Here is a 25,581-nt window from a genome sequence, read left to right on the forward strand (position 1 = left end):
ATATACGCCACACGTGGATTCTTTCCGTCGTTTAGCGTTTTAAAGAACTGTGGCAGTGAAGGGCTCGACTCTTTCATACATATTTTGTCTTTCTTCTTAATTTATATTTTCTACCTCGCATCCTTCACTATCCTTCCGCAGACGGAAGGAGATATTCTTTCTTCTTTAGAACGTACTTCAACGTTTTTCCATGTACACTCCACAATAATCGCGATAAAGATTTGCGATTTACATATCAGATCAATGGAATGTAACAGGGATACACACAGTTCGGTACGTGGTCTTTAGGTTTGACGGGATATTTTTCGTACGGTTTATTCATTCAGTGAAGCTCGAGGCAGCGAATGTCGCGTGGCGATTCTATGCGCGTCAATGTTTGTAAAAAGATTTTCTCAGATTACACTCAGTCGCTTATTTTCGCCAGATAAAATACGTAAGAGAACAAAACAAAACATCGTGTCTTGCGACACGGGCTTTGCCTTATAGACGAAAGAAAATGTAGCATTTAGAGATAAAATTGGGATAAATAATTCGCCTGATTCATGTTGCGCCGTAAAACACATTTAAGGGCAGGTTCTAGTTTAGATAGCCGGAAAATAGGTTTTTACGATTTTTTTTTTTTTAATGTGGATAAAGATAACAGATATAGAGTTTCGACCATACTATTTATCATTGTTTTAAATATAAAAAAAATTATTTTAAAGAATTGAAATTCCGTTCAGGTTTTTCGTGCTAAGCACGATGTCGCCGAATGCTTTTAACTGATGAACATCACAGATGGTGTAAAAATAAAAAACAACTGTGTGAGGCAAGAAAATTTAAAAATTATATTTAATTTATTAGAGAATGAAATTCTTTAGAAAATTTACAAAATTAATATTTTTCCCTAGACACTAAATGAAAAAAGAAGAGAAGAAAAATAACATAATTTCAAAGTAATTTTAAAATGACTTGAAACTCTTCAAAATTATTTTGTTAAATTTTGACTTTATATAGCAAAAGCTATACATATATGTATGCGACTTTAAATAATATATGATAAAGTTCATTCTCCAGTAAATTTAACACAACTTAAAATTTTTTTGTCCCATTTGTTTTAGATTATTATACAAGCTGTAATATTGTCTGTTAGTTATAGTTGTCCGACGATCAGTACGAAAAATCTAAGCGAAAAAATTTTAATTAAAAAAAATACTTTTTTATACTTGAAATAATAATAGATAGTATGGTTAAAACTCTATATTGACATATTTGCTAATTTTTCTTTAAAGAAATTCGTAAAAACCTCCTATTTTTTCGGTTATCTAAATTAAAACCTCCCTTTATTTATTATTAATCAAGTAAAAATGCTATTCAAGTCTCGGAGCTAGAATAACGTGAAAATTAACGACATCAATGATATTTCCAGAGTTTTCCTGGCTTTTATCCTTCAAAACTGATATCACCCCATTCTTTGGATTCTCTGATTTCAGAAGTATAATCAATGGCCAACGCGCTATTACGACGTAGAGATGTTTATTATTCCTGTTTTAATTGTGCAGATTATAATCCGTTCTCCCACAGCGATGCGTAAAATACACGGATAACGAGTCAATCGGAAACCACAGATATTATCTGGGTTTCTTCGTAACGGGTTGCACATAAATCGCGCGTTAAGCATATCCTTTTTTTCTCTTTCTAATTTTTAACACGTTTCGAAGATTCCACGGAGACATTGAAGTTACACATCCGTCTTACGTCGACATGTTCGCTCTTTGCACTGTGCACATTTTTATTTATTTCTTTTTTTCTTTATCATCTTCATTTTTCGCCCGGATGAGAGAGTGGATGGTAGTTCTTAGTACATTTACGTCGTCGACGTAATGGAAGAACGGGTATTGACGCGAGACGAGGCGAGAGATACGCCGATTACGACACATCTCCGTAATATCATCGACGAAACATAGAAGTACACGCGTTGCTCCGTAGTATAACAGTTCTCAGATAAACATGAGTGCAACCGTACGACCTCTTGTCGGTTTACGGGGGAATCGTTAGCGCTCTTATTAATAAATACGTCGATAAACGCAAGGCTGGAAGAGTCAATTTCTCGCAACGCATTACCCAGAGCTTGCGACTCGTATACTCGACATTAGGCGAATATTTTTGAACGATAGCTAGGATCGCTTCGCGTAGAGGAAGACCTAACCTTATATTTTCTCCAAAATGGACAAGATAAGACAAAAGAAAAGATGACAATAATATATCATTACTATTATCATATATATGTTTCTTGTTGCGCGAGAACGTATAGATACATGAGAGATTTATGCAACATACAGTTATTTGGCGACGAATGTCACCAAATGCTTTTTCCTTTTCGTTTGTGCCATGCGTTCACAAGAGAATTAGTTGCAGTATTAGTCGGTCGGCGATAAGTTACACGACAAGAAATCCTCTTTGTGTATTTTTGTATGATTGTGCGAAGGGAACATTCGCTACTTCTTAGAGAGGCTTACTCATGTATTCGCGTGAGCAGTTTCAAAAATTCTGTCAATCGAGACCAAGTCTCAATGATGCGTCCATCAATGTATTTGCTCTGTCTATGAAATAAAGTGGTTAAAGAAATTAAAAAAGTCTCGTGTCGTTACATTTTCTCTATCTTGTACCGAGAAAAATTTCCTGAAAATTTGCTTGTGAAATATGAAGTTGATTTACAGAAATAAAATTTTACTTCACAGAAATTAACTTTATTTCTGTTCACAGAAATGAACGTTATTTTGTAGAAATAAATTTTATATATCACAAGTAAATTTTTAAATTTTTTTTTAATGTAGAGACGTTAAATTTATCGATCGCCTTAAATACATATTTATAATTGGATATTTTAGATATTGACACGAAATATATGCGTCATTCTGGTTAAATTAATTAAATTTCTGATGAAATATAAGCAAAGCAGAACATTCTGATTGAAATTATTAGAATTCTAGTCAAGTTAAACGTAAATTTTGTTAACTTGAGAATTCTTGTATTTTTAGCTGAAATTTCCATTTTGCTCACACTTCACCACAAACATGGTTAATCCAACCAAACTTTTTTTCTCGGATATAAATCATTCTTCATAATCTCACTTACAAATATGATTCTATGCCACAAAACAGGCAAAAACATAAAATAGCGCGAATAACCGAGTTTAATGAAAGAACTGCAAATTGCGCGCTAACAAGGCTTACCAGTTGCGTTAATTCTCGGCATTTCCGCGTTTATCGCGCCAATCAGACGGTCATAAAATATACAAAATGCACACGTTTTAGCGATAATAACAAAAAGATAGATCGTCGATCTACCTAACGTACTGTCATGATGTAATATCACGACTGAAGAGGCAAAACGAAAGACGAGGAGATAGTGATAAACAGTAATATATCGGAAAACAGAAACTGGCTTCGACCTCGACATTGCGCGCGACGTCACTACTTGATTTAATTCCCTCATGTTGCGCGTGATGATAATAGAAACAAAGCATTGGAACAAGCGCGACTAATCGTTGCCATTTCAAACGGCTGTAAAAAAGAATGCTCAGTAATGATAGCTGGCACAATAAGATACACGTGGCACGCGCATTCATAGATACCTACGTCGGACAGGACGCGTAACAGCGGCGTTATTAATTAAAGAAGGGGAATTACATTGTCACTGATTATCGAGTACAACTTCGGTTGTAGGAGTTGCGTGTCCACAACGCATGTTCATTCGTAATCGGAGGGATGTACGAATGTAGAAAGATTAAATTTCAAAGATATACAGCTTCGCGCGCATTTATTATATTTCTACTTTTATTTTATTTTTATTATCGAAAAAATTAGATATCTCACGCAAATATCGATATATTTTCCTTTGCATAGATTTTTTACACAGAAATATCATTTTACTGATAAGAAAAGCGATTATTCAGTTTACTTTTCCTCTTTTGAGTAATTATCTTCAACAAAGAATATTTTCTTGATAACAGTCTTGAAAGTAAGCAAACGAATTTTTGTTTTGATTTAATATTCTTGTTTGGAATGCTAAGCTTACTAGAATTCAAGATGTATTTTGAATAAATTTGATGTTTAGAATAAATTTGTGATAAACTTGCGGATATATAAACTTATGAAATACTTATGACATATTTAATAACAAACATTTATTTGAATGCGACATATTTTTCTCTGTATATGATTAGCACATTACTAGAATCGCAGTTTTTTCTTTAAAAACTTCCCCTGAAGCTGAGTAAAGTTTGAAAATAGATAAAAAGAATTTTAAACGTACTTTATCTGTGAACCCTTTGCAGTCGTATGTCTACTCTCAATTGGTTGCAACACTTACATTACTTTGGTGGTAATTAATGTCTTTTTATCGCAAGTTGGTCATAAACAGGCGCAGAAAAAAAGATATAATAATATTTTTATTTTATTATAAGTTTTATTCTATTATATCTAATTTTATGTATATTATAAACTTCTTTATTTTATATACGAGTTTGTTTAGTTAAAATACACGCGGTATCGTTCAATGAAAGATAATTACGACCAAAAGGTAGTATAATTATTCATGTCTGAAATAAATACAGTTGCGAAAAGTTCAGTTGGCTGGAACGCACAAATATGTGCACATTGTTCGTGACATGTTAATATGTCAGGCAAGAAGTCTCTTATATTTACAATGAGTTACATATAACGTAAATGCTGGGAAAATCAGAGACGATTCTAAACAACAGATGATTAAAGACTTTTCGCTACCCATGTATGTACATACACGTACGAGTTACATCACACTGCTCGTGTGTGTCATCTAAATATAGATGAGTACACTAATACTGCAGTTGGAGCACGTAAGCCAACAAACGTAAGTTGGGTTTTCCTGACAGACGCCAAATTTTGTCACTTGACCGCATTCGCACGATGAGTCAATACAAATCCAGGAAGGTTTTCCGTGGGTTTTGTGTTTGGATTCACCGTGCACAATTCAAGATTTCGTAACATCAGTATTCCACCTCGATCGAGCTCGATTTTTTTCGCGACATCGAATGAATCATTATCTTTTCTTCGCGGCAAGATTAATTCCCGATAGGACAAGATAAATTCTCGACGATAGATACATTAAAAAAAAAATATCTAAGAAATAAAAAATATTTATTCAGTGAGTACTAATAATATATTTACTAAATCTAAGTTCTTTTGTTTAAATAGATAAAACAATTCTTTTTATGAAAAGCTGAGATTTTAAAAGAATTCTTAAATAATTAGAATAAAAAAATATTTATAAATTAAAATAATAAGTATTTATAAATTTTTAAAGAGAATTTGAAAATTTTGAAATTTGCATTCAAAAATTTGAGAATTTTTTAATAAAAATTTCAAATGAACAATTTATAAAAAAATATTAGTAGTATTTTCTTATTTGAAAAATACACTTTATATATATATATATATATATATATATATATATATATATATATATGTGTGTGTGTGTGTGTGTGTGTGTGTAATAAATATTTTTTTATTTTTTACATATTTTTTCTCTCAGTTTAGAAGTAATTTTATATGTTAATCGTCGGTGCACCATTAGAATACATTAAACAGTTTTAGTTGTAGAGTTTTTCTTTTGTTAAGCAGTTTAAACTATTTGTAAAAATTAATATTTCAAGATTTTGATTCGCTCTTTAAAGTCTTTTCAAACAAAGAGAAAATTTATTTATCTTTTCTGCTTAACGGAAGAAAATTCTTAATTCTTTGATCTCATTGATACACCGTGGGAGAAAATGACGTCAACGGATCGCATATAGGTGAGTATGAAAATAAAAATGTCGTTCATTTCGCGATCTAAGTAACCTCGGCCACGTCATGTCACGGGGATTCCCCTCGTTTATTGAAATTCAACGGAGATCTCTCACGAGTATAATATCACAAAGCAAGTAAGCGCGATTAGAAAGTCGCAACTGACGAATGTTAAGCAGCTCGTTCGCGCCGAATCATAATTACGATGACGAAGATGGAAATAACAAGCTATTATCACCAAGTGAAAATCAGACGCGTGCTCATCACATGTACGCGAATATCAGTGCATATTTCTGATCAGCAACACACACACACAAGGCCGTCTGCCGACCATCGTCGGAGAGATAATTGTTTATTATTTTCCGGATGTTCGCGAGGGAAATCGAACTCGGTGTTATTCCAATTAGTCCCACGTAATTCCCGGTCGCCGGCTCTGACGAATTTCTCATTACTTACGCACGACAATCTCGACGGTCGAATGTGCAAATAAGTGTCCAATAACATGATGTGTGCGATTTGACACGTTTACCGAGAAATCTTCTGCTATACTGGCAGTCGCTGGAAAGAATATAAAAAGTGTGACTCGAGTGCAGCCGGATGTAACGGATATGTTGGTGTTCTCGCGAAGCCGCGACTTTGACGAGCTTTGCGATTTCTGGGCGTTACCTGGATACCGCGGCCAGTCGTTAGTTCGAACGATGGCTAGAAGCCAGTCATTGAACCTGACCTTGAAGAACCGGAACGATACAGGTTTCGCAAGAGACCTCGCTTGAGGATGGAGTCTATGAGAAACAGCCTCGCCCTTGGTTAAATTGACTATCGATTGTCGCCGATCGGTCGATCGGTCGACCGAACGAACAACCGACGTTGAGCTCATCGCAATACACTTGGCGCCAGGTAAATGTAGAAAACCTCGGAGTGATCATCTCGCAGTAACTTTCAACCTGCCTTATTTACGAAATATGCTTCCCCGAAGCGCTTACAAAAACGTTTCCCCGTATCGACTATTACGAAAAACTATAACTTATGCTGTTAGGCAAGAACATCTTCGACATTTAGCCTTGGCGTTGATGTATCAAAAGTATCTATATGGAGAAAAATCGTTCTTTTTTCATTGAAATACGTTTAAGCACCTTGTTTCCATTCGTAACACGATTGAGAGAAAAGCAGCCAAAAAAGCAGATCTATTTTTCATAATATGTTAAAAAAATACTTTCATCTTTCCATTCTTCTATTTTTCTAATACTATTATTTTATTAATACTCTCTTTATATAGATAAGACAAATTCCTTGATACGCAAATAGTCTGAGTTTTTTTTGTAAGGAGGTTCTGGTTTAGATAGATAAAAAATATATTTTCACGTATTTTTTTCACAAATAAATAAATAAAAATATCAATGTAGAGATTTGACTAACTGTACAGCGAATTAAATGTATTTCGACCAACTCCGACTTGTGTTCTGCCTTCTCTTCCACATTCCTCACGTGTTATTTCATGATTTAATCTTACATGCATTTCGTATCACTTTCCTTGACCTGATATAGATTCTCACCGACAGCTACCAGGATTCACGCGCCGGAACGAAAGAGACAGAAAGAGAGAGAGAGACAGATAGAGAACTCGCCTCGAAGACCGTGAGGTGTGATTTTCGTTTCTCTCGCTCGCCCGAGTCATGCGTTCATTGGTTTTTCCCTGCGTAACGATGGATTTTTTCTGGTCACGTCTCGCATAGATACTCTAATAGCGATTATTAAATGCGATTTTTGGTCGTACGCATTTAGTGGATAACATATAATCAGCAAAAACGGATCTTATTGCAAAGTTGTCTCGATTGCATTCCATCTGCATGGCTCTGCGTGCATACTATTGTGATGTCTTCCTTTCAGGACGGATACGACTATGCGTACGTGTACGGATGAAACGTTAAAAATGCAAAGGACGTGCACTTGTACGGACGTGTATTTACGTACGTTGGTTGCGGTCACTTATGTTAATTTGTTTGCGAGAAGACGAAGAAGCGAGAGGAGAACGACAGTTCTTCTTCCGTTCAACGTGGCTCGTCTACGTGTAGCAAACGAATTTTTGCACGATTTTGCGCGTGTCGCGATCTCGGAATATTTCTCGCAACAAACCGGACTGAGCCTAATGACGATTCGTGCAAAACATACTAAAACGCACTGTTCTATACTTGAGACACATTCCGCACGTTATTTCGTGATCATAATCGTATATTAAAACATATTAACCGCGTTCATTTTCCACTTTATTCTTCTTTTATTTTTATTTAAATTCTGTATTTTATTTTATGTCTCTATTCTCATTTTAATCCCCATTCCCATTAAAATTTGATAACGACTGTGCAATGTCGCGGTAAATACATTAATCACTTTTTACCGCAGCTCTTTCCTTTAACCGCATTTATTATGCCATAAATCCACTCTGTCGTATAATTCTCACAAATGCATGATATTTTCAAAATGAAAAGTTCCGAGGAAATAAGCGCAAAAAAAAAGAGTATACATAAACGCATCTCCGTGATACATTAGTGCCTTCATTAATTTCTCCTTACGCGCGGTTAACCAGACAATTATTGCAACACTTCTGCAAAAGAATACATGAACGCTCGAGCATTATATTTTCCGTGCAATTTCAAACACCGTTCGAATTCTAACAAGATCTTCGATCATCACGATTAGTCATCACTGGTCACAATTATAAACTGTCACAGTCATCGATATAAAAAGGTGAGACGATTCAATGAAACCCGCGCACACGCAAACGCATCGTCGTTAAAATTACAAATAACGTCACCATGTCGCCACGACTGTTTGACAATCAATATTTTTCTTCTATTGAATTTATTGTAGCTTATGCAAGAGCCGGGAATAATATGCCGCGATGAGCCTTGATTTTGCCAGAAATAATGCCTCCACTTAATGTGCGAACCTCATCGGGAGAATGGTGCTTTTTTACATAAAATGCAGATAAACCCAGACGCATCCGTACATCAACGCGTTGGTTTTTATCTCGTGATAAATTTATTATTTATGCAACTTGACCATATGTATTATAAATGTGCGTATATTAAGAAAGATGTTTGGTATTCGTAACTCTAATTACAAAGAGGAATAATTATTACAAATTATGATAAGAAAGCTACTTTTTAAATTAAATTCTACTATTTCTTTTAATTAAATTCTACTATGTCAGTGACAATAACTTTATACACATGGTACAACTTCCATTTTCGTCGTGAGATAACTAAAAAATGTGGTTGAGACCAAAAACAACTATAATTTTAGTTAGAACCATTCTTTATGTCAGTGTAAAAATTTACATATGATGATATCCAGAATAATAACGACGTGAAGCAGTAGAATAACAGTTAACAATGTAGTATAGCACGAGACGTCTCATTTCAAGCGATATTTCTTTAAATAAGAAATCCTCTTCAGACAGAGCCGGAGCAAAAATGATTTGCGAAATATGCATTCAACTAGTGAGAAATCCAAGGAAAAGGTGGCTTTAAATCACTCTGTATATACATATATCGCTACAACAATATCCTTTGAACAGGTTTTTTTTCCAATTAGAGTCCCCATTCAACCGATTATTCTCTATTCTGAACAATTCGCAAAAAAAATTCGCGTCACTTTTTATGTCGGATAGCACTTACATACGAAATCCCCATCGCGAAATTAAGCAGAAATCCCGCGTAAATACTCAGATCGTCTAAGTCACTAATCATCCTCCAATCGGCGAAGAAGGATACCCCGGGACGGTAAAACGCTTCGTCGAAATGAGCGGACTTTGATGACCGAATCCACGCGTGACGGCGGAACTATTGTCATTCATTTGGAAACTGACTCTCATGTATCCCGAAGAAGCCACTCAACGTTAAAAATGCATTAGTACAATTAAGCGCGGAAATGTCCCGCTTCCAAAACACAACCCTCGACGTCGATCACGGAAGAAAATAACCGTGGGGGATCCTGAACGGAAACGCAGAGGTCGCGATGTTGACGAGCGCGATGAGAGACGGAGAGCGAGTGAGAAAGAGAAGGTCAATTATCAGCCGACGTAAAATCCACGCGTGTGTAGTATATAAGATGTTGTCTCGTCGGAGAGCTTCAGTCGCTCTTGACTCTCCGACCATCGAGACATCGGTGAGACAGGCAAAACAAAAAGACACCCTGTGTGTGCCAGAGGAATTATCGGTTTATCGTAACAAGTGAAAACACCATGAAATTGTTGGAGTGTTTGGTACCGGTGGTAGTGCTGCTGTTAATTAAGGACTCCAGCGCGAGACCTGGTGAGTTTTCGGGATCAGGTGCCCGTTTATTTTAGTCTCGAGAGTCTGTAAGACTTATGCTGCAATTTTAAGCAGAATCGTAAGTCTCGTAACTTATTCTCGTAAAATTCGTCAGAACTTATGAGTAGATTTACAAGTCTATGCAATATCATATGTACAATTACTCGTAAATATCTACGATTTCATGTAATTTACGATATTTACAAGTGATTGTACAATATATGATATTGCATAGACTTGTAAATCTACTCATAAGTTCTGACGAATTTTACGAGAACAAGTTACGAGACTTACGATTCTGCTTAGAATTGCAGCATTAATCGAGCTTTCTCGTCGAAATTTGTACATAGTGACGAAAACTGACTCGAATTAAACGACTCTGACACAGTTTTTGCACACGTGGAAGTTCCATACTATAGTTGTAATATAATAGAGATCCAGCAATCGTCGTCATAGAAATTTTTATTTATTTTTGATTTAACAGAAGAAATCACGATATTTCTGATAAAGCTAATTGAAAAATTATTTACTGCATTTAGAACAAAATACTTAAAAATTATTATTAATTTATTTATACTAATTTATTTATGAGATAAAATTTTATTTCACAAAAATAAACTTCCACATTAAAATTTTATTTCACAGAAATAAACTTCCACATAAAATTTTATTTTACATAAACTTCCACATTAAAATTTTATTTCACAGAAATAAACTTCCACATTATATTCTACAAATAAATTTTCAAGTATTTTTCTTCTCAATGTATATTTTTACTACAAGGAAAAGATGTTGATGACTTTCTAATGTAATTTTAATGCTTCCCTATCGTAATTAATAACGCTCTTTACACATACACACAAGTATGATTCGTATTTCTAAAATAGTAAATTGGAAATACTAAATTGTTACGAGCCAGGCTTATGCGATGCATAAAAATAGCCGAGATCTTCGAAGTTTGATTTGAAACTGGTCAGAATATTCATTCGATAACAGTAACATAGACGGGGAAAATAAAAGTCGCGACGGAAATATTGTTTAGATAACGTAGTTGTTAAATATTTTGAAATTCTGATTGTCACTTTGTATGTTCATGCGAAGGTATACTACGTGATATAGCTACCGGCGGTATCGGTTTGCTGGACCCTTTGGGTCTCTTGAAACCTAAGGGAGACGCGGATAGCTATGCTGCTAGTAACGCTCAATCTCTAGCCGGAGGTTTGCAAATAGGACCTATCGGTTTCGGCGGTGGCATATCCTCGTCGTCGGCCTCGTCGTCGGCGTCGGCGAACGCCGGCGGCGGCGGTTCAGCCTCGGCCTCTGCGAAGGCGGATGCTCAAGCTCAGGGATACGGCGGATACGGTGGATACGGCGGCGCCAACGCGAACGCGCAAGCCTCCGCAAACGCTAACGCGCAAGGTACATTCATGTTTGAAAGAAAAATAAAATCATACGCGGTCATTGAATAAAAAAAAAGAATTTTCATTCTTTATAAATTTTAAAAAGATAAAATTTTTATCTTAAATTTCAGAAAATAAAAATTTCATCTTGAATTCAAACAAGTAAAATTTTTATCTTTCTAAATTTTAGAAAGATAAAATTTCTTTTATTTCTTTTTAAAGAAATTTTTTTATTTTTTCAGAATTTAAAAAGATAAACATTTTATTTATTTGAATTCAAGATAAAATTTTTATTTTTTTAATTTAAAATAAAATTTGTATCTTTTTAACTTTGATAAATAAAATGTATAAATAAATGAAAAAAAGATAAAACAAATTTTATCTTTTTAAAATCTTATTTTATTTCTCTGAAAGAAATTTTATTGGTAACTGTATATATATGTAATATTATATATTTTTTTTATTTTTTAATTTTTTCTTAATATGTTTCCTTAATTTTAATTTCAATTTTTTAATTTTATAAGATTTTAACTTCTATAAGCAAAACACTTTAATTTTTTTCTCTATAAACAAAACACTTTAATTTTTTCCGATTTTCCATTATTTCGCCTCTACGACCAATAATCTTGTTATCAATCATTTTTCGTTTACTACATTCGTTCTTTTCAACAGCGTTCTCTCATTACGTCTGCTCATACATAGAATCGTTTACTCTCTCGAGCATTATCACTGGAACATTAACGGACATTAAAATTGAAACGTTAACGAACCGCTTTCAACGTAGGTTCTACATATCCTGGCGGCTATCATCATGGTAAAGGCTTATACGATGGTTATGGGCCAGGTTATGGGAGTTACGGAGGTTCTCAGTCCAGTGCAAACGCCAACGCCAATGCTAATGCGCAAGCTACCGGCAATGGCAACATCGGAGTCATTCCCATTGGTCCCTCTTATTACCCTCACTCGGTACCCATCCGACCCAAGCACAGTGGCAACGCTAACGCTAACGCTAACGCCCAAGCGAACGCAAACGCGAACGGTGGCGCGAACACTATTCCTATCCGTTATCCAGGCGCATCCTACCCCGGAGGAGGTCAAATAGAAGTCATCCCCATCACGATTGAACAACACAGACCAGTACCACCCATGTACCATCCTACCCCTCAACGACCTCACTACCAACCGATTCCCCAAGCTCCTCCTCAAGGTGACGTAATAGTTGTTGTCGAAGAAATACCCGCGCAAAGCCCTCAACGACCGCAACGTCGCCGACCGCATTACCATCACGGTAAACCGCGGCAAGAGCCCGTCGGAATCATCGTCATCGAGGAGCCGACATTTCAAGGTGATACATCACAATCGATCCAGCCTCGACTATTATCGTCAGTGTATCGCGTGCACAAGTGGATTCTAATCGGGCTGCACTCTGACTGGTGGCGGTAAAGATGACGAAAGAAACATAGAAACATCGTTTCTGCATAATCTTTTCGGGGACATACTCAGGAAGACGCACACGCGTCTTTTGATATTATTATGTCTAATCGACTGATAGTCGCTTCTTGCATATAGAGGCAAACGCCCAGTAACTCGTAACAGCACTCACACCTATTTTTGGCACTTGCTTCGATTCCATCAAAATATCAAGATGTATGGGAATTTATTTATTATTTATCAATTATTACTTATTATTGACTTATTCATCTTCTTTTAAATCCCCATTCATCTTAACGACATTCGCACAAGAGTGACAGGTAGAGTGCTAACTCCTGAACGTTCTCCCCTATCTTGTCACATATCTCACGTGTAATATTTATCGAGTGATAACTGGAATGATAACCGGGTTTATAATGCGACACTTCCAAATTCGCGTGGAGCTTCTATTTCTTTCTCTCTCTTATAACGTATAACGTATAACGTATAACGTATAACGCACGAATTTCGCGTATAAATACTCATCCCGTTTCGACGACTTTGGCACCTTGTACGTAACTTGCAATGCACCGAAACGTAGCCCTCGTTCGAAGATATGTAAATTAAAGAATGTTTTTCCTATGTTTGCAACTCTGTCGCCTCGAGAGATTCAAGTACGTGGCTTCAACGTTGTGTTTCGTAACCAGCACCCTCCAACGTGGCACATAAACCGTCCCCGTCAACAATAAACGAGGAACGACGTCAACGGATAACGCACCTATCCTCCTTGCTTTCGTCATCGTAATCAAATGGAAAAGGCACAAAAACAAGGAATCAAATGCGTTTCAGCTGAGACTGAGAGCATGAACTCTGTGACTCACGTGCACATCCCCCACTTGCTAATTCACTCAACCTTTCATGTATATGTGTCGGCATATCTCTATGTTGGATCACTCATAATGTTATCGATGTATTATCTATTAAATGAGCGTAATAATGAGAGAAAATAACTGATGATCAATATTGTTTTCAGGTGGCATTCACGGAAACTATCCCGCGCAACAAGGATCTTATGGCCATGGCGGTCGCGGCAATCCGTTCTTACCGGGTGGCGCAGGCTCAAACGCGAATGCCAACGCTAACGCCAACGCCAACGCTAACGCCAACACCAACGCTAATGCCCAAGGAGGCGCAGGAGGATATCCCCACGGTGGCAATTATCCGGTGAACCCAACTGGCCCAATCGGTGGAAACAATCCTTTCCTGAACGGCGGCGGGCCTTCTGGCGGTAACGCTAATGCTGGAGCCAACGCTAATGCTAATGCTAACGCCGGAGCCGGCGGGCAAGGACCGATAGGCGCACACAATCCGTTCTTGCAGGGCGGTGGGTCCCACGGTAACGTGGGAGCACCAGAGGTCAACATTCATAATTTGGGCGAGAACCATAAAGGTATTCCTACGACCTACCCGGGACAATTTCCGGGTTCTTCGGGATCCAACGCAAACGCTAACGCTGGCGCTGGCGCCGGTGTTGGAGGATACGGCGTACCAGTGAAAGAAAGCCCTGTACATGGAGGATACGGGGACGGAGGAGTCACGGTTCTCGGTGGCGGTTATGAGGGTTCTTCCGGAGGAGGAGTTGCCGGCCCAAACTACGGGGGTAGTTCGTCCGGCGCGAACGCTAACGCTAACGCGGGTGCGGCCGCCGGAAGCCACGGAGGTCATGGAGGACTCGGCGGAGGCTCGAACGTCGGTCATGGTATCGGAGGACCCGGTTTCGGCGGAGGTTCGACCGGCAACATTCACAATTTAGGCGAGCAACCTAAAGGTATTCCCACGACCTATCCTGGACAATACCCGGGTTCTTTTGGAGGTTCTGCGGGATCCAACGCCAACGCTAACGCTAACGCGGGAGCCGGCGGTCACGGAGGATCCGGTGTTGGCCACGGGGGATTAGGCGGCAGCGATTCTTTCGTCCACGGAGGTTCTCCTAACGTGAATTTTGGTGGCCACGGTGGCGCGAACGCCAATGCCAATGCCGACGCTCTCGCGAACGCCAACGCTGGCGGTTCCGGCGGAGTTCTTGGTGGATACATTAAAGAATCAGGCCCAGGGCTGGGACACGGTGGCCAAGACGGATACGGACCAATCGGAGGTACATTCGTATTTTTCAAAAAGAAATGGTACACCCACCCGCTTGCACTGAGAGGTTAATCATTTGATTCACCCGCAAACCTATATTCAGCGCAAATTAATACCCTGACTTTCAAGAGCCTGCACGCGGTTTTGGAGACCCACCCAAGCTAATATACTCGTCACCTCGTTGAGACCAACACGACTCATCTCCTCGATCATCATCAATCGCGTTATCGTCGTTTTTACGTAATACCTGTTGACGTTCGTCTTCATCACGTAACGTCTAATAATATGTAAATAGTTTCATACCAATCAATTGTCGGCATGAACAATGCCTTTCCCTGTAATCCCCGACACGTCATTAATCTTGCACGAGGAAAGGTGGATGCCATTTTAAACCATCATCATCGATTAATACCAAGTTAATACCGGGCCAAATAACTCACCACCACCACGTCACCCTTCAGCACCTGTACTTCAAGACTACTGAACGAGTCATCAGAAAATCGTGTCGGCATCATCGGGCTAGAAAGTGACGAAGGCTCTGCCGGCGTTTCGACCATCTCATCGACAGCATTTCACACGTGGACCACGCTTTCATATGTCTCTGTCCCGATATTCATCGTAATTGTGTTCGTGTTGACTTTCGCAGACCTGACCCCCGAAGCCGAGGCGACAGCGGCGTCCATGGCGAAAGCTGTCGCGTCCGGACTGATCATAATTAAATGATTGCCTATTCCCTGCCACAGGCTCAGACGCCAGCGCCCAAGCGTCCTCGAACGCGATCGCGTCAGGGGGTGGTGGCGGCTTATCCAAAGCCATCTCCGACGCCTCGTCTAGCGCGCACTCCAACGGTGGCTCGGCGTCGGCAAGCAGCTCCAGCAAAGCATCCGCCTCCAACCACGGATCGGGATCGGGATCGGGATCAGCGAACGCGAATGCGAACGCAAACGCACAGGCCTCGGGATTTGGATCCAAGAGCTCGGCATCGAGCCACGCGTCAGCTAACGTCGACACCAGGGACATGCTGATCTTCAGCTAATCAATAACTATTGTGATACCGAAGCCCAGCGACGAGCTTCTCCAAGGGGATTCTCCGCGGGCTGCCACGAGCGACATAATACTCCGTTTTTTGTCTTTCGGTGTTCTACGGGAGCGAGCACGATCGTCAGCACGCGGGTGTTGTTCGTCCAACATACTATCTTGCGACTTGGGCCATTCCCAACGGAGATCATCAGGTTGCTTGGAAGTGCGTGGCAGAGCGCGCTCCGGCGAGACGTTCGAATTTATAATCGCGAGTTTATAGACGCGAACGCGCTCGTGAGCATCCGAGAATAATTTATGAACAATTGGAACTCCTCCTGGAGAAGAACTCGAAGCGAAAGTGATTGTCGGGTCTCGAGAATAGGAGAGCAAACGCTCGCTCGTGTTCATACCGCGATTCACGCCAGGCTGAGCTTAGCATTTCACAACTTTCCGTGCTCGACTAGATATTTCAGACGAACGCTTTTCATTGGATGTAAGTGGGAAATATAATGCACTGACCAAATCTTGTCTGATTGAACGGCTCAATCGGTCGATGGCTGATGACACTTCTGCCACCGACCGGGGAACACTCTTATGCTCATCCGTTTTATGACGATCGGTATGATTTTAATGTTAATACGCGAATTTGTACGTTTTTTCCTCGAAGCAACGTATTGCGGCATTTAGAGTGTACTTTTAGGACACCCTAACTTAATACTCTCTTTCTCTCTGCCTCTGTATATGTATATGTATTTATAAGAGCGTACTGTTAGATTATATTACTGCGTGATTTCGATGCGACGTCGAAGCTATCGCCTCTCTAGATCGAACTCTGGATCTGTGATTAGCGCGAAACGCGTCAATGTTAGCGTACATACATAATAACGATAATAAAAGCCATGCAAATTATACGGTACGTGCTAATCGAAATCGAGCCCCGGCCTAGAAAACTATTGCGAATTGCCTATTCGTTTGTTGATTTTGCGCTTTCGTTTCGTGTAAGGTGTGAAGACTAAAATGGCCGATGGAGTCGTTTTGACTTCTTTAAGGTCTTCTTGTTGTCGCCACTTTGTCGTGTTTCAGGAAAACAATCTCTCACGACTTATTATATAGTTATTTTTAAGAAAGAACACGCTAAAAGCATGACGGAAGAGATCGACGATATTATGATGAATTGTTTTATAGTTAAATTCTTAGATACCCAAGAGTCATTTTGACTCTTTATTCAATTTTTTCAATGTTGTAAAGATAGTATACAAACTATTATTTGAGATTTCAATATCTTAATTTCAACTAAATTTATGATTTATTCTGTGTTCACTCTATCATATTGCTTACAACAATATCAAATGTCTATATTTCATAAATTATACTTTTGACATGTTTACAAGTCATTATCAACACGAATAATGAGTAGAGCGAATTTTAAAATATTAAAATGGCAATAAACCAAAGTGCATCTCTTCTTTGCATACAAAGGCGAATGTTCGTTTCCGGGCATTCTAGCGTTAAGACAAAAGAGTATTTCGCGTCAATCGCTGCTTCAGATCTCGAGGAATAAATGTGCGATCTCTCTGTGCCACTCGTAAGAATAATTCGCGAGAAACAAGAGAAGCCGAGTGTTCTTGCATCTTCGTATTTTTCTCACGAAATTCGAGGATGATTAGCGTATCTTCTCTTTCCCACTCTCTCTTATTCTTGCCACATCAGGCGTCTCTCTTGTGTGTCGAAAACAACAGGGATAAAAACTCGCCGGACTTGTTTCACGAGAGCACAAACGAGAAAACGGAAGAGAGAATCACGAAGAGAGACGCAAAGAGAAAAATGGAGAAGAGAGATACGCGCCGCTGTAGCGACGATAAGACGACTGATAGATCGATCGATCGTCTGTGCGATCCCGAGAATTCTTCTTGCGAATCTCGCGATTAATGCGTAATTACCGATAATCGTTTTTTGCGCCGCGCGTGTCATTTGTTTAGCTGTTTCGCGGAATTATTGCCGATTATCACGCGTTATCGCGCAAAAATACGCGTAAATATATGGAAATATGTAGAAATATGAACTCTGCGCATTTCCCGCGTGTTTTCGCCTTTTCTTATGTAATATATTATTGCGCGACGTATGCGTGTATGCGAATACACACACATGTATATGAATTCAATACAATTTGTGATTTTCTTTCGATAGATTCGCATCATAGCGTTCTAATGAGCTGCCTGTCTTCGTCTGATTTCTCTCGCATTTTAACCTCACAGAGAGCGATCAACATTATGGATCCTAAGAAAGTTGATGTAATTTATGGATAAGATGCGCTGTGTGATCCCGACAAATCAATTTATACTTATAAATAAACAATTTAAGTTACGAACGGTATTGTAATATAAAACAATCATGAAATATGACAATTTTCCATCGAACGTGATGAAAAAAAAATCAATGCGAAGCATAACATATAATTAATCGTATATATATCATGTTTGCCACGACTTTTTTGTTGAAGACAACTTAGAAAAAAGTATTTAGAAAAAAGTAAGTAAACAGAAGGATATTTTTCTCCGTGTAGGACCAAATTCCGCTCAATATTTTTAATTAAAGAGAAATAAGAGATCTAATCTCGCATTTTTTAGAGACAATATTTTACAGATATGTGTGTGCACTTCGTGACACGTGTACAACGGACATATTATTTCTACCGAATGAATGAAAAGGTAAACGACCTCAGGGCCAAAGCGCCTATTGTGCAACTCGACAAAAGACGAAAGCCTCTTCTTCTCTGTCCTTTTTTATTATAAAAATTGCGCATCGGGCATTTGCATAAATAAATCGAGGTATCTTCTGCCAATGCTGATGAATAATTGAAATGAGTGAAGTTGCTCACCTTTAGAAATAATAAAAAAATACGCGGAAAAATATTCTCGCTACGGTTTCCTATACAACCGACAGATATCTTCATTCTTAAGCGATTTTTAAACACTACTCGTACACCTTGGATCGTCATGGAAACAGGTAATAATATCTATTATTATCATCTCCTCCAATTAGCAATTCTCCTCGAGTGATTTCGTGCATCTCTGTTCGCGAGTATTATCAGACGCAATTGTAAAGTTCTACCCTTTCCATTCGCCGCGTAAAATCTTTCAGATGTTAATAATCGATTCACACAATTAGAAATGTATATTTTTCTTGCGTTAGATTGAAATTTCGCGACGTAAAATATCATTATTGTTAATATAATGGCACAGAAAAGAATCTTTTGTTCAATTTTCGGATTATGCTCATCTAGAAGACTATGAGAAGTGTACGAATATTAAGTGAAAGAGCAGTCTCTCGAGCAGACGCGCGTTACTTCAGAACGTACATTCGAAATCCCATCGATGCCTAACTTAACGTCAGAAAGCCGCGTGTGTGCACACGCATGTTTATCTCCGGTCTACTTCCGTTCGTCCCTGAAACGGAAGGTCGTCCACTCTCTGAGGACCAATGGCTATCTTAGTTACGGCATTATAGTGCCTTCCTTGAATTTCGACAGTGAAGGGATTTCCTATAAAAGCGCGCGAAACGAAAGATCGGCTCTGAATCGTTTTTCAGACGTTCGACAAGTAACAGCGACACGCCACCGTTCCACGATGAGGAAAAGTCTACTCTTAATTACGGTGCTGAGCGCAATTTCTCTGAAAGAAACTCTTGGCAAACCAGCGGAGATCGCAACAAGTCCCGATGCGTTGGAGCCCGTTGCTCTGGCCGCGAATAATTCGTCGGAAGAAGGTCGGTATACATACAATTACACTCTCATCGATATTGCTAAAAAATATTGATTTTTATGAACAATTAGTTGATTAACACGGCGTATTGCCGGAAAGAAATTTTCTTATTCAAATAAACAATTTACTTATTCAAGTAAACAAGGTCGACAATTAACCAGTTAATGAATCAATTAATTACGACATAATGTAATAATAATTAACCGAAATTAACTGTATTAACTATAAATCTTCAATAAGAGAGTCATAACGTCGATAATTTTGTCTCGATATTACTTAAATATTAATCTCCCTAGAAAATAAATGCATATCTGTTTTCCAGAACTAATCGATTAATGAATCAATTAATTATGACATAATGTTAACCGGAATTAACTGTAAATCTTCAACGTAACAGAGTTGTGGCGTCAATAATAATTATCTCGATATTACTTAAATATTAATGCCTAATGCCCCCAGAAAATAGACGTATATCTGTTTTTCAGATACTAAGCGAGAGCAAAGATCACCACAATACGGTTTACTAGGTGATTACGGCGACTACTTCGACTATGATGACAATTCGCGCCATTCCCATCGTTTTGGACACAAACGAAAATTTCATAAACCGCACAAGCCTTTCGGTCTTATCGGAGGGTGTCGCGGTTATGGCTGCGGAGAGTACGTACAAAACATCATTTTCTAACAATTACAAATACCCGAGCCACATTAAAACTCGCAATACTATGACTGCTTTCTTTTTTTTATAGAACTTGCACCTCAAATGTACAATCTGTTTCAAACGCCTGTCAAAGAAAATATAGCGACAATCGATTTTTGCATCCAAAGAATATGATATCATCCTTAGCGAAATCCTATTATTCCTCTTATTATAAATTTACTATTTCCATAGCACTTTAGAAACTACAATCTCAGTGTGATACTTTGCAAAAAACATTATAAAAAGAGATATAATTTTAACGTAATTTTTGCCAATATTTTCTTCATATACAAAAGGATTTCGCTAAGGATAAGATTATGTTTGTTTAACTGCTCATTTGGCAGATTAAGGATTATTTAAGGGTAATAATTCGACACGTACAATTTGCGGAATTTTTCACGAGTACATGCGAGAGAGATATAACCGTTCGCATTTTACTGTCCGATTCGCGCAGATACGGCGGCCATCACCACGGTGGGCAAGGAGCTTCCTTCGCAACAGCATCAGCGGGGTCTGTAGGCGGAGGTCCTTACGGCGGAGGACACAGCCAAGCGAACGCGCAGAGCGCGAGCTTCAACTTCGGTCCGTACTCGGCCACGTTCAGCGTCGCTCAGTCCTCGTCACGCGGGGGATTTTAAAAAAAGTAAGCATCCTTAATTACACTTTCTCGTCGCGTTTCCGTCAGTTCGCGAAATATTCACGTGACGTCCCGCCAACGCACCTTATTATCGTTAACGAGCCAGGGGGACCCTCGACGATTTATCAAGAGGCAGAATATTCAATGGCACGATATTACGTCTGAGCTTCCTTCGAAAGGGGATTAAAATCCAAGGATGCTGCCGCGTCAGTAACATCCGCAACGCGAGGCTACACGACCGCCCACGAAAATCGTGGCCGGATTCGGCCGAGGCGGAAGGTCAACGAACCCGGGCCTGGTCGGGTCCGGGAATCCGCGATTCGCATTATATTGCCGCGATCTCGCCGAGTGCCCTCTCTCCCTCTCTCTCTCTCTCTCTCTCTCTCTTTCTTTCTCCTCCCTCTGACCTCTCCGTCGTCCGCGTGCTGACCGATCGCGGAGGAAACGGGCCCGAAACATCTGTCCGGCGCGGCGCAGCGCGGACCTGGCGGGACCGACCGTGCGGGTCGAAGACGCAACAATCTCCTGCCGTAGCACCGGCGTACACGGGCGTATTTCACTTTCGCCAGGGTGTACATACGGGCGCGCGCGCGCACGTGAGCGGCGATTACAGGCGCGCGCGTGGTGTGTGTGTGGGACCTGCCCCGGGAAGAGGCCCCGCGCGCGAATGCGAGAGGAGCCGTGCATTCGCAGCATTGTGCCATTGAAGGCGAGGCGCGGCCCTTTCGGGGTACGTGTGAAAAAGAATGAACAAAGGGGAAATGAATCTTCTTGGTTCTCAGGCGATCGGCAGACGGCCAGACAGACGGATTAACTCGTTTTAAAGGGACGCCAGACGCCATATTGTTGTTTTGGGGCCCGTAGCTACGACAACGACGACGATCACGACCACGACGACCACGACAACAACGAGAGGACGACGACGCGCGCGGCTCGCTCTCTCTCTCTCTCTCTCTCTCTCTCCTGCCCCCACGTCTACCGTCGCAGCACAGCGCGTCGAACCGGTCTGTTTTCATCTCGAGAGATGCACCTACACGCGAATCGGAGTGTCGATTATGCACACACTTGCGACCCGCTTGGACATGCAGTAAATGGCTATTGTTCCCCCCGGAGGGAGTCAGAGGGGTGCCGTGTCTCGGGCGAGCGAGTTTAAATCGGGCCGTTCCAGATTGCCGATGTAGAAAATGCGCATGGCGAAATCGATTACGATTTTTAGCCCTCCTCCCGCCGCCCCTCTTCTGCCCAACTCCCCAAGACGACGGAGCCTCACGCAGCTCGTTGTGTGTATGTTTGTTGCACACATCAGGGTTATTTCGTTGCGACTTTTAAATCTTCTTGCGGGGAACGCGTCCGTGCGCAACAGATCGTTTCTGGAATTAGCGTCAAGTGATCCCTGATCGTTACTGTTGCGTTCCGCGAAGAGAGGAAAAACACATTGTAAAATTGCCGGAAGACGCTTCGCTCACGTATACCGAGCGTAAGAATCCGCGACTTCTATATTTTCCTCCCTTGCGTAACTGCATTAAACGTTTCATTAGAGTCGCGCTGTTATCAAGAGACAACGACGCGTTCCCGTCTCGTAATTCGACTTTAAACGCATACAATTTGCGCGGGGCTGTGTCGACGCGAACTCCTACGCCGCGCAATCGCTAAATATGGCTGCGGGATTGCAGGAGAATTACTTCTCCTCATTAAACGTGACTCATCACGTGGCTCGAATCTTAAATGGGGACTGAAAAGTCGACGCGTTGCGTCTGTCCTGCCAGAAGGATGCAACTACCGTTGCGACTTAAATTGTGCGGATAAATTCGTATATTCTCAAAAGAATATTATGCTAATCTAAAATTTTAAATATCACAGTTGAAATTTGTCGCTGTTTTTTGCATCTATTAGGAAACTGTTTATAGTTCATGGGATTTACAGCAGCAGCATTCTAGCAGTATATCTACAATTTCGGTCTCATTACCGATTATTATTCTGGCCTTAATTTAGATGGGCGCCACAGAGAGACTTTTTTTTTGTAAAATTTCAGATATAAACTCTGTTTCTCTGTGCCACTTATATTGATGAAATACAAAATATACGTGAGATACAGCAGCTTTTGCTAAACATTTATCCGTTTTAACTAATCTCTCGTGTCTAGATCACTTTTTCTATAACTTCAAGACTATTTTTAAGTAATGATTGATTCGTCACTTCAAAACTTTAACATTGGCGAACAAGATTTTTTATTTCTCTTGGAATTTTATTATTTCATTGTCTACACTATTTATCATTATTATTATTCTTCTGACAATTATTTGTATGATTAGTTTCACATCGCAACCAACACTTCAATGGGAGCGAGTAACGCGCTGACGAGCAAGTCCGTTTTTCTTCCGCAGATGTCAGAAGCTACAGGCGGATTCACCCCGAAAAAGCACCCCTAATTTATTTCCCCGTCATCGAGCTCTGCCATCATCGTGGGCCCATTGTTTACAAACATTCTACGTCACTAGACGCAAGCAAATAAGCCTAACCGCGTGCGCGTCAAAGCAGGACGGGCCACCCCCTTGCCTCCTGAGATTTCCTGAGAGAGCAAGTTCCCTTTGTCCGCATGCCAGCCACCAGATGTTCCCAAAATAAAACCGACAAAATATCGCGAGGTAGCGCCGCGCGAATCGCGCGCGAGCGACGAGGAGCGAGGCTAAGTCCGACACGAGAGCGACAAGGACGAGGAGGGATCGAGGAACGACGAGGAGGACGACGATGACGACGACGAGAAGGAAGAAGAGGAGAAGGAGAAGAGGTGAGGCCGCGAGACGAAGGGTAAAGCTGGATAAACGGCACAAAGGGATAGGAAGCCAAGAGGAGGAGGACCTTGTAAAGAGCGAAGGGCCTGAAATCGAGATCCGAAAAGCCCCGTGCAATGACCGGGCGATCCTTCGCACATGCGATCCTCTCTAGATCCTCCGATTCACGATACTCTCCTCTCGTTCTCTTTTCCCTTTCTCTCTTTTTCGAAGAGAGCCTCCTCCAGAAGGAGCGGTGCCCTATCGAGGACGAACGCATAGGATGCGCTCGTCGAAGGGCGTCGCGAATCTATTTATAGCGAGAGAGACTTTCCGATCATAATTTTGTGATTGTATCAATATTATTTATAGCGACAGATCTCCGAATAACGTGTAATAGTGGAAAGATATAACAGTGGAAAGAATGATTCACGAAGAAAAAACTTATGTAAATGTACTCGTGTAAGCCCCGACGGATCAGTTGTACTTTGTTCGCGACGTGTTCGCTGAGAAAGCGAGTTCTTCTCTCAGTGCCATTTGCATAAAACGCTTGTAAAAGAACGACCACGTGTCTCGCCAATGAAACGCACAACTCGAGATTTGGTCTAATCACTTGTTACTAATTGATGTTTTTTGACTGTTATATAAGAATAAATTAAAAAGAAAACCCGACCCAATAAGAGCCTAAATGGCGTTGTTCACTAACAATATTATTTCTCATGTCACTTATGAAGTGACATGTGAACCCCAGTTAAAATTTTAGTCCTAAGTGCAAAAAATGTCTATAGATTAAATAATTATACTGTTAAATAATTATTATTGTTAAATAACTGTAATTATATTATTAACTTGAAGAACAATGTCGTTAGGCTCTTATTGGCCGGTTTATATTTTTCAGTTATTGTTAAACATAATTACATCATATGTTCAGTTACATGTAACACAAATAAATCATCGCGTTTTTTATGTTATGGCGAGTTTGCACACCTACTCTGTTATTTTTCGTTGTATCACTTTGTAATGGCAATCGCGATGGAAACGTTCACCAATGGCAGGCAAAAGCGGAAGGCCGAGGAAACGTTCGAGGTATTACTTTAATTTTCAGAGATTAAATTCTCGCTCGTCAAGTCTCTGCTTTGGTGTTAACTGCAGCTTATCGGGTGTGTTACCCGGTGATTTTGCAAATCACGTAAGACTGTTCGATGAGTGTTACTCTTCGCACCGCGGGATCATTTAGAGACATACAAAGACCGCACTCAAAGAAAAAGAAAATGGTTTTGCACAGTAACAGTAAAAATGTTCTAGATAGAAATAGAAATTAGCGAGGATGGATAAATGACTAGCAAACACTGCGATATCGCGTGTGTTTCGTATCTCTAATCGATACTGACAACAAAAACAGAATTTATATCTGAACTATTTGTTAAATTTTGCAGAAAAGTTTCTCTGTGGCGGCCATTTAAGTCAAGGCCAGTCACGCTTCTTATAAAAGTGACTGTGAGACAAAAAGAACGAAAAACTTAAACGAATGTAAAATCCTCATAGCCACCTAACTTGCTTGCAGATATTGTTAGAATGTTACTGCTGCTGTAAGTTCTATCTTCTTCTTGCGAAATATGTTGA

General features: G+C 39.9%; 3 protein-coding genes across 7 annotated transcripts in view; 2 read left to right on the forward strand and 1 right to left on the reverse strand.

Annotated features, from left to right (window-relative positions):
- Positions 1 to 25,581, reverse strand: part of LOC116843743 — a 185,929-nt gene that overhangs the window by 150,301 nt on the left and 10,047 nt on the right. The gene's annotated exons all lie outside the window — the stretch shown is intronic.
- Positions 9,920 to 18,457, forward strand: LOC116843724 (glycine-rich cell wall structural protein-like). 3 transcript variants are annotated; one of them, XM_032814403.1, is made up of 5 exons: positions 9,920 to 10,117; positions 11,219 to 11,536; positions 12,302 to 12,862; positions 13,961 to 15,082; positions 15,813 to 18,457. In XM_032814403.1, the coding sequence occupies exons 1-5, from the start codon at positions 10,048 to 10,050 to the stop codon at positions 16,103 to 16,105; spliced, it is 2,364 nt and encodes a 787-aa protein (XP_032670294.1). In that variant the 5' UTR covers positions 9,920 to 10,047; the 3' UTR covers positions 16,106 to 18,457. The 3 variants fall into 3 exon arrangements, with proteins under 3 accessions (XP_032670294.1, XP_032670295.1, XP_032670296.1); XM_032814404.1 differs by having other exon boundaries at positions 15,716 to 15,855; XM_032814405.1 differs by lacking the exon at positions 12,302 to 12,862 and having other exon boundaries at positions 9,921 to 10,117.
- Positions 19,649 to 24,948, forward strand: LOC116843739. 2 transcript variants are annotated; one of them, XM_032814447.1, is made up of 4 exons: positions 19,649 to 19,854; positions 20,336 to 20,510; positions 21,005 to 21,193; positions 23,500 to 24,948. In XM_032814447.1, exons 1-3 carry the CDS (start codon positions 19,716 to 19,718, stop codon positions 21,186 to 21,188), a joined length of 498 nt encoding a protein of 165 aa, XP_032670338.1. In that variant the 5' UTR covers positions 19,649 to 19,715; the 3' UTR covers positions 21,189 to 21,193; positions 23,500 to 24,948. The 2 variants fall into 2 exon arrangements, with proteins under 2 accessions (XP_032670338.1, XP_032670337.1); XM_032814446.1 differs by having other exon boundaries at positions 19,650 to 19,854; positions 23,572 to 24,948.

Source organism: Odontomachus brunneus, unplaced genomic scaffold, assembly GCF_010583005.1.
Source record: "Odontomachus brunneus isolate Ranch 3 - 2012 unplaced genomic scaffold, Obru_v1 Obru_scaffold_035, whole genome shotgun sequence".
Taxonomy (NCBI): domain Eukaryota; kingdom Metazoa; phylum Arthropoda; class Insecta; order Hymenoptera; family Formicidae; genus Odontomachus; species Odontomachus brunneus.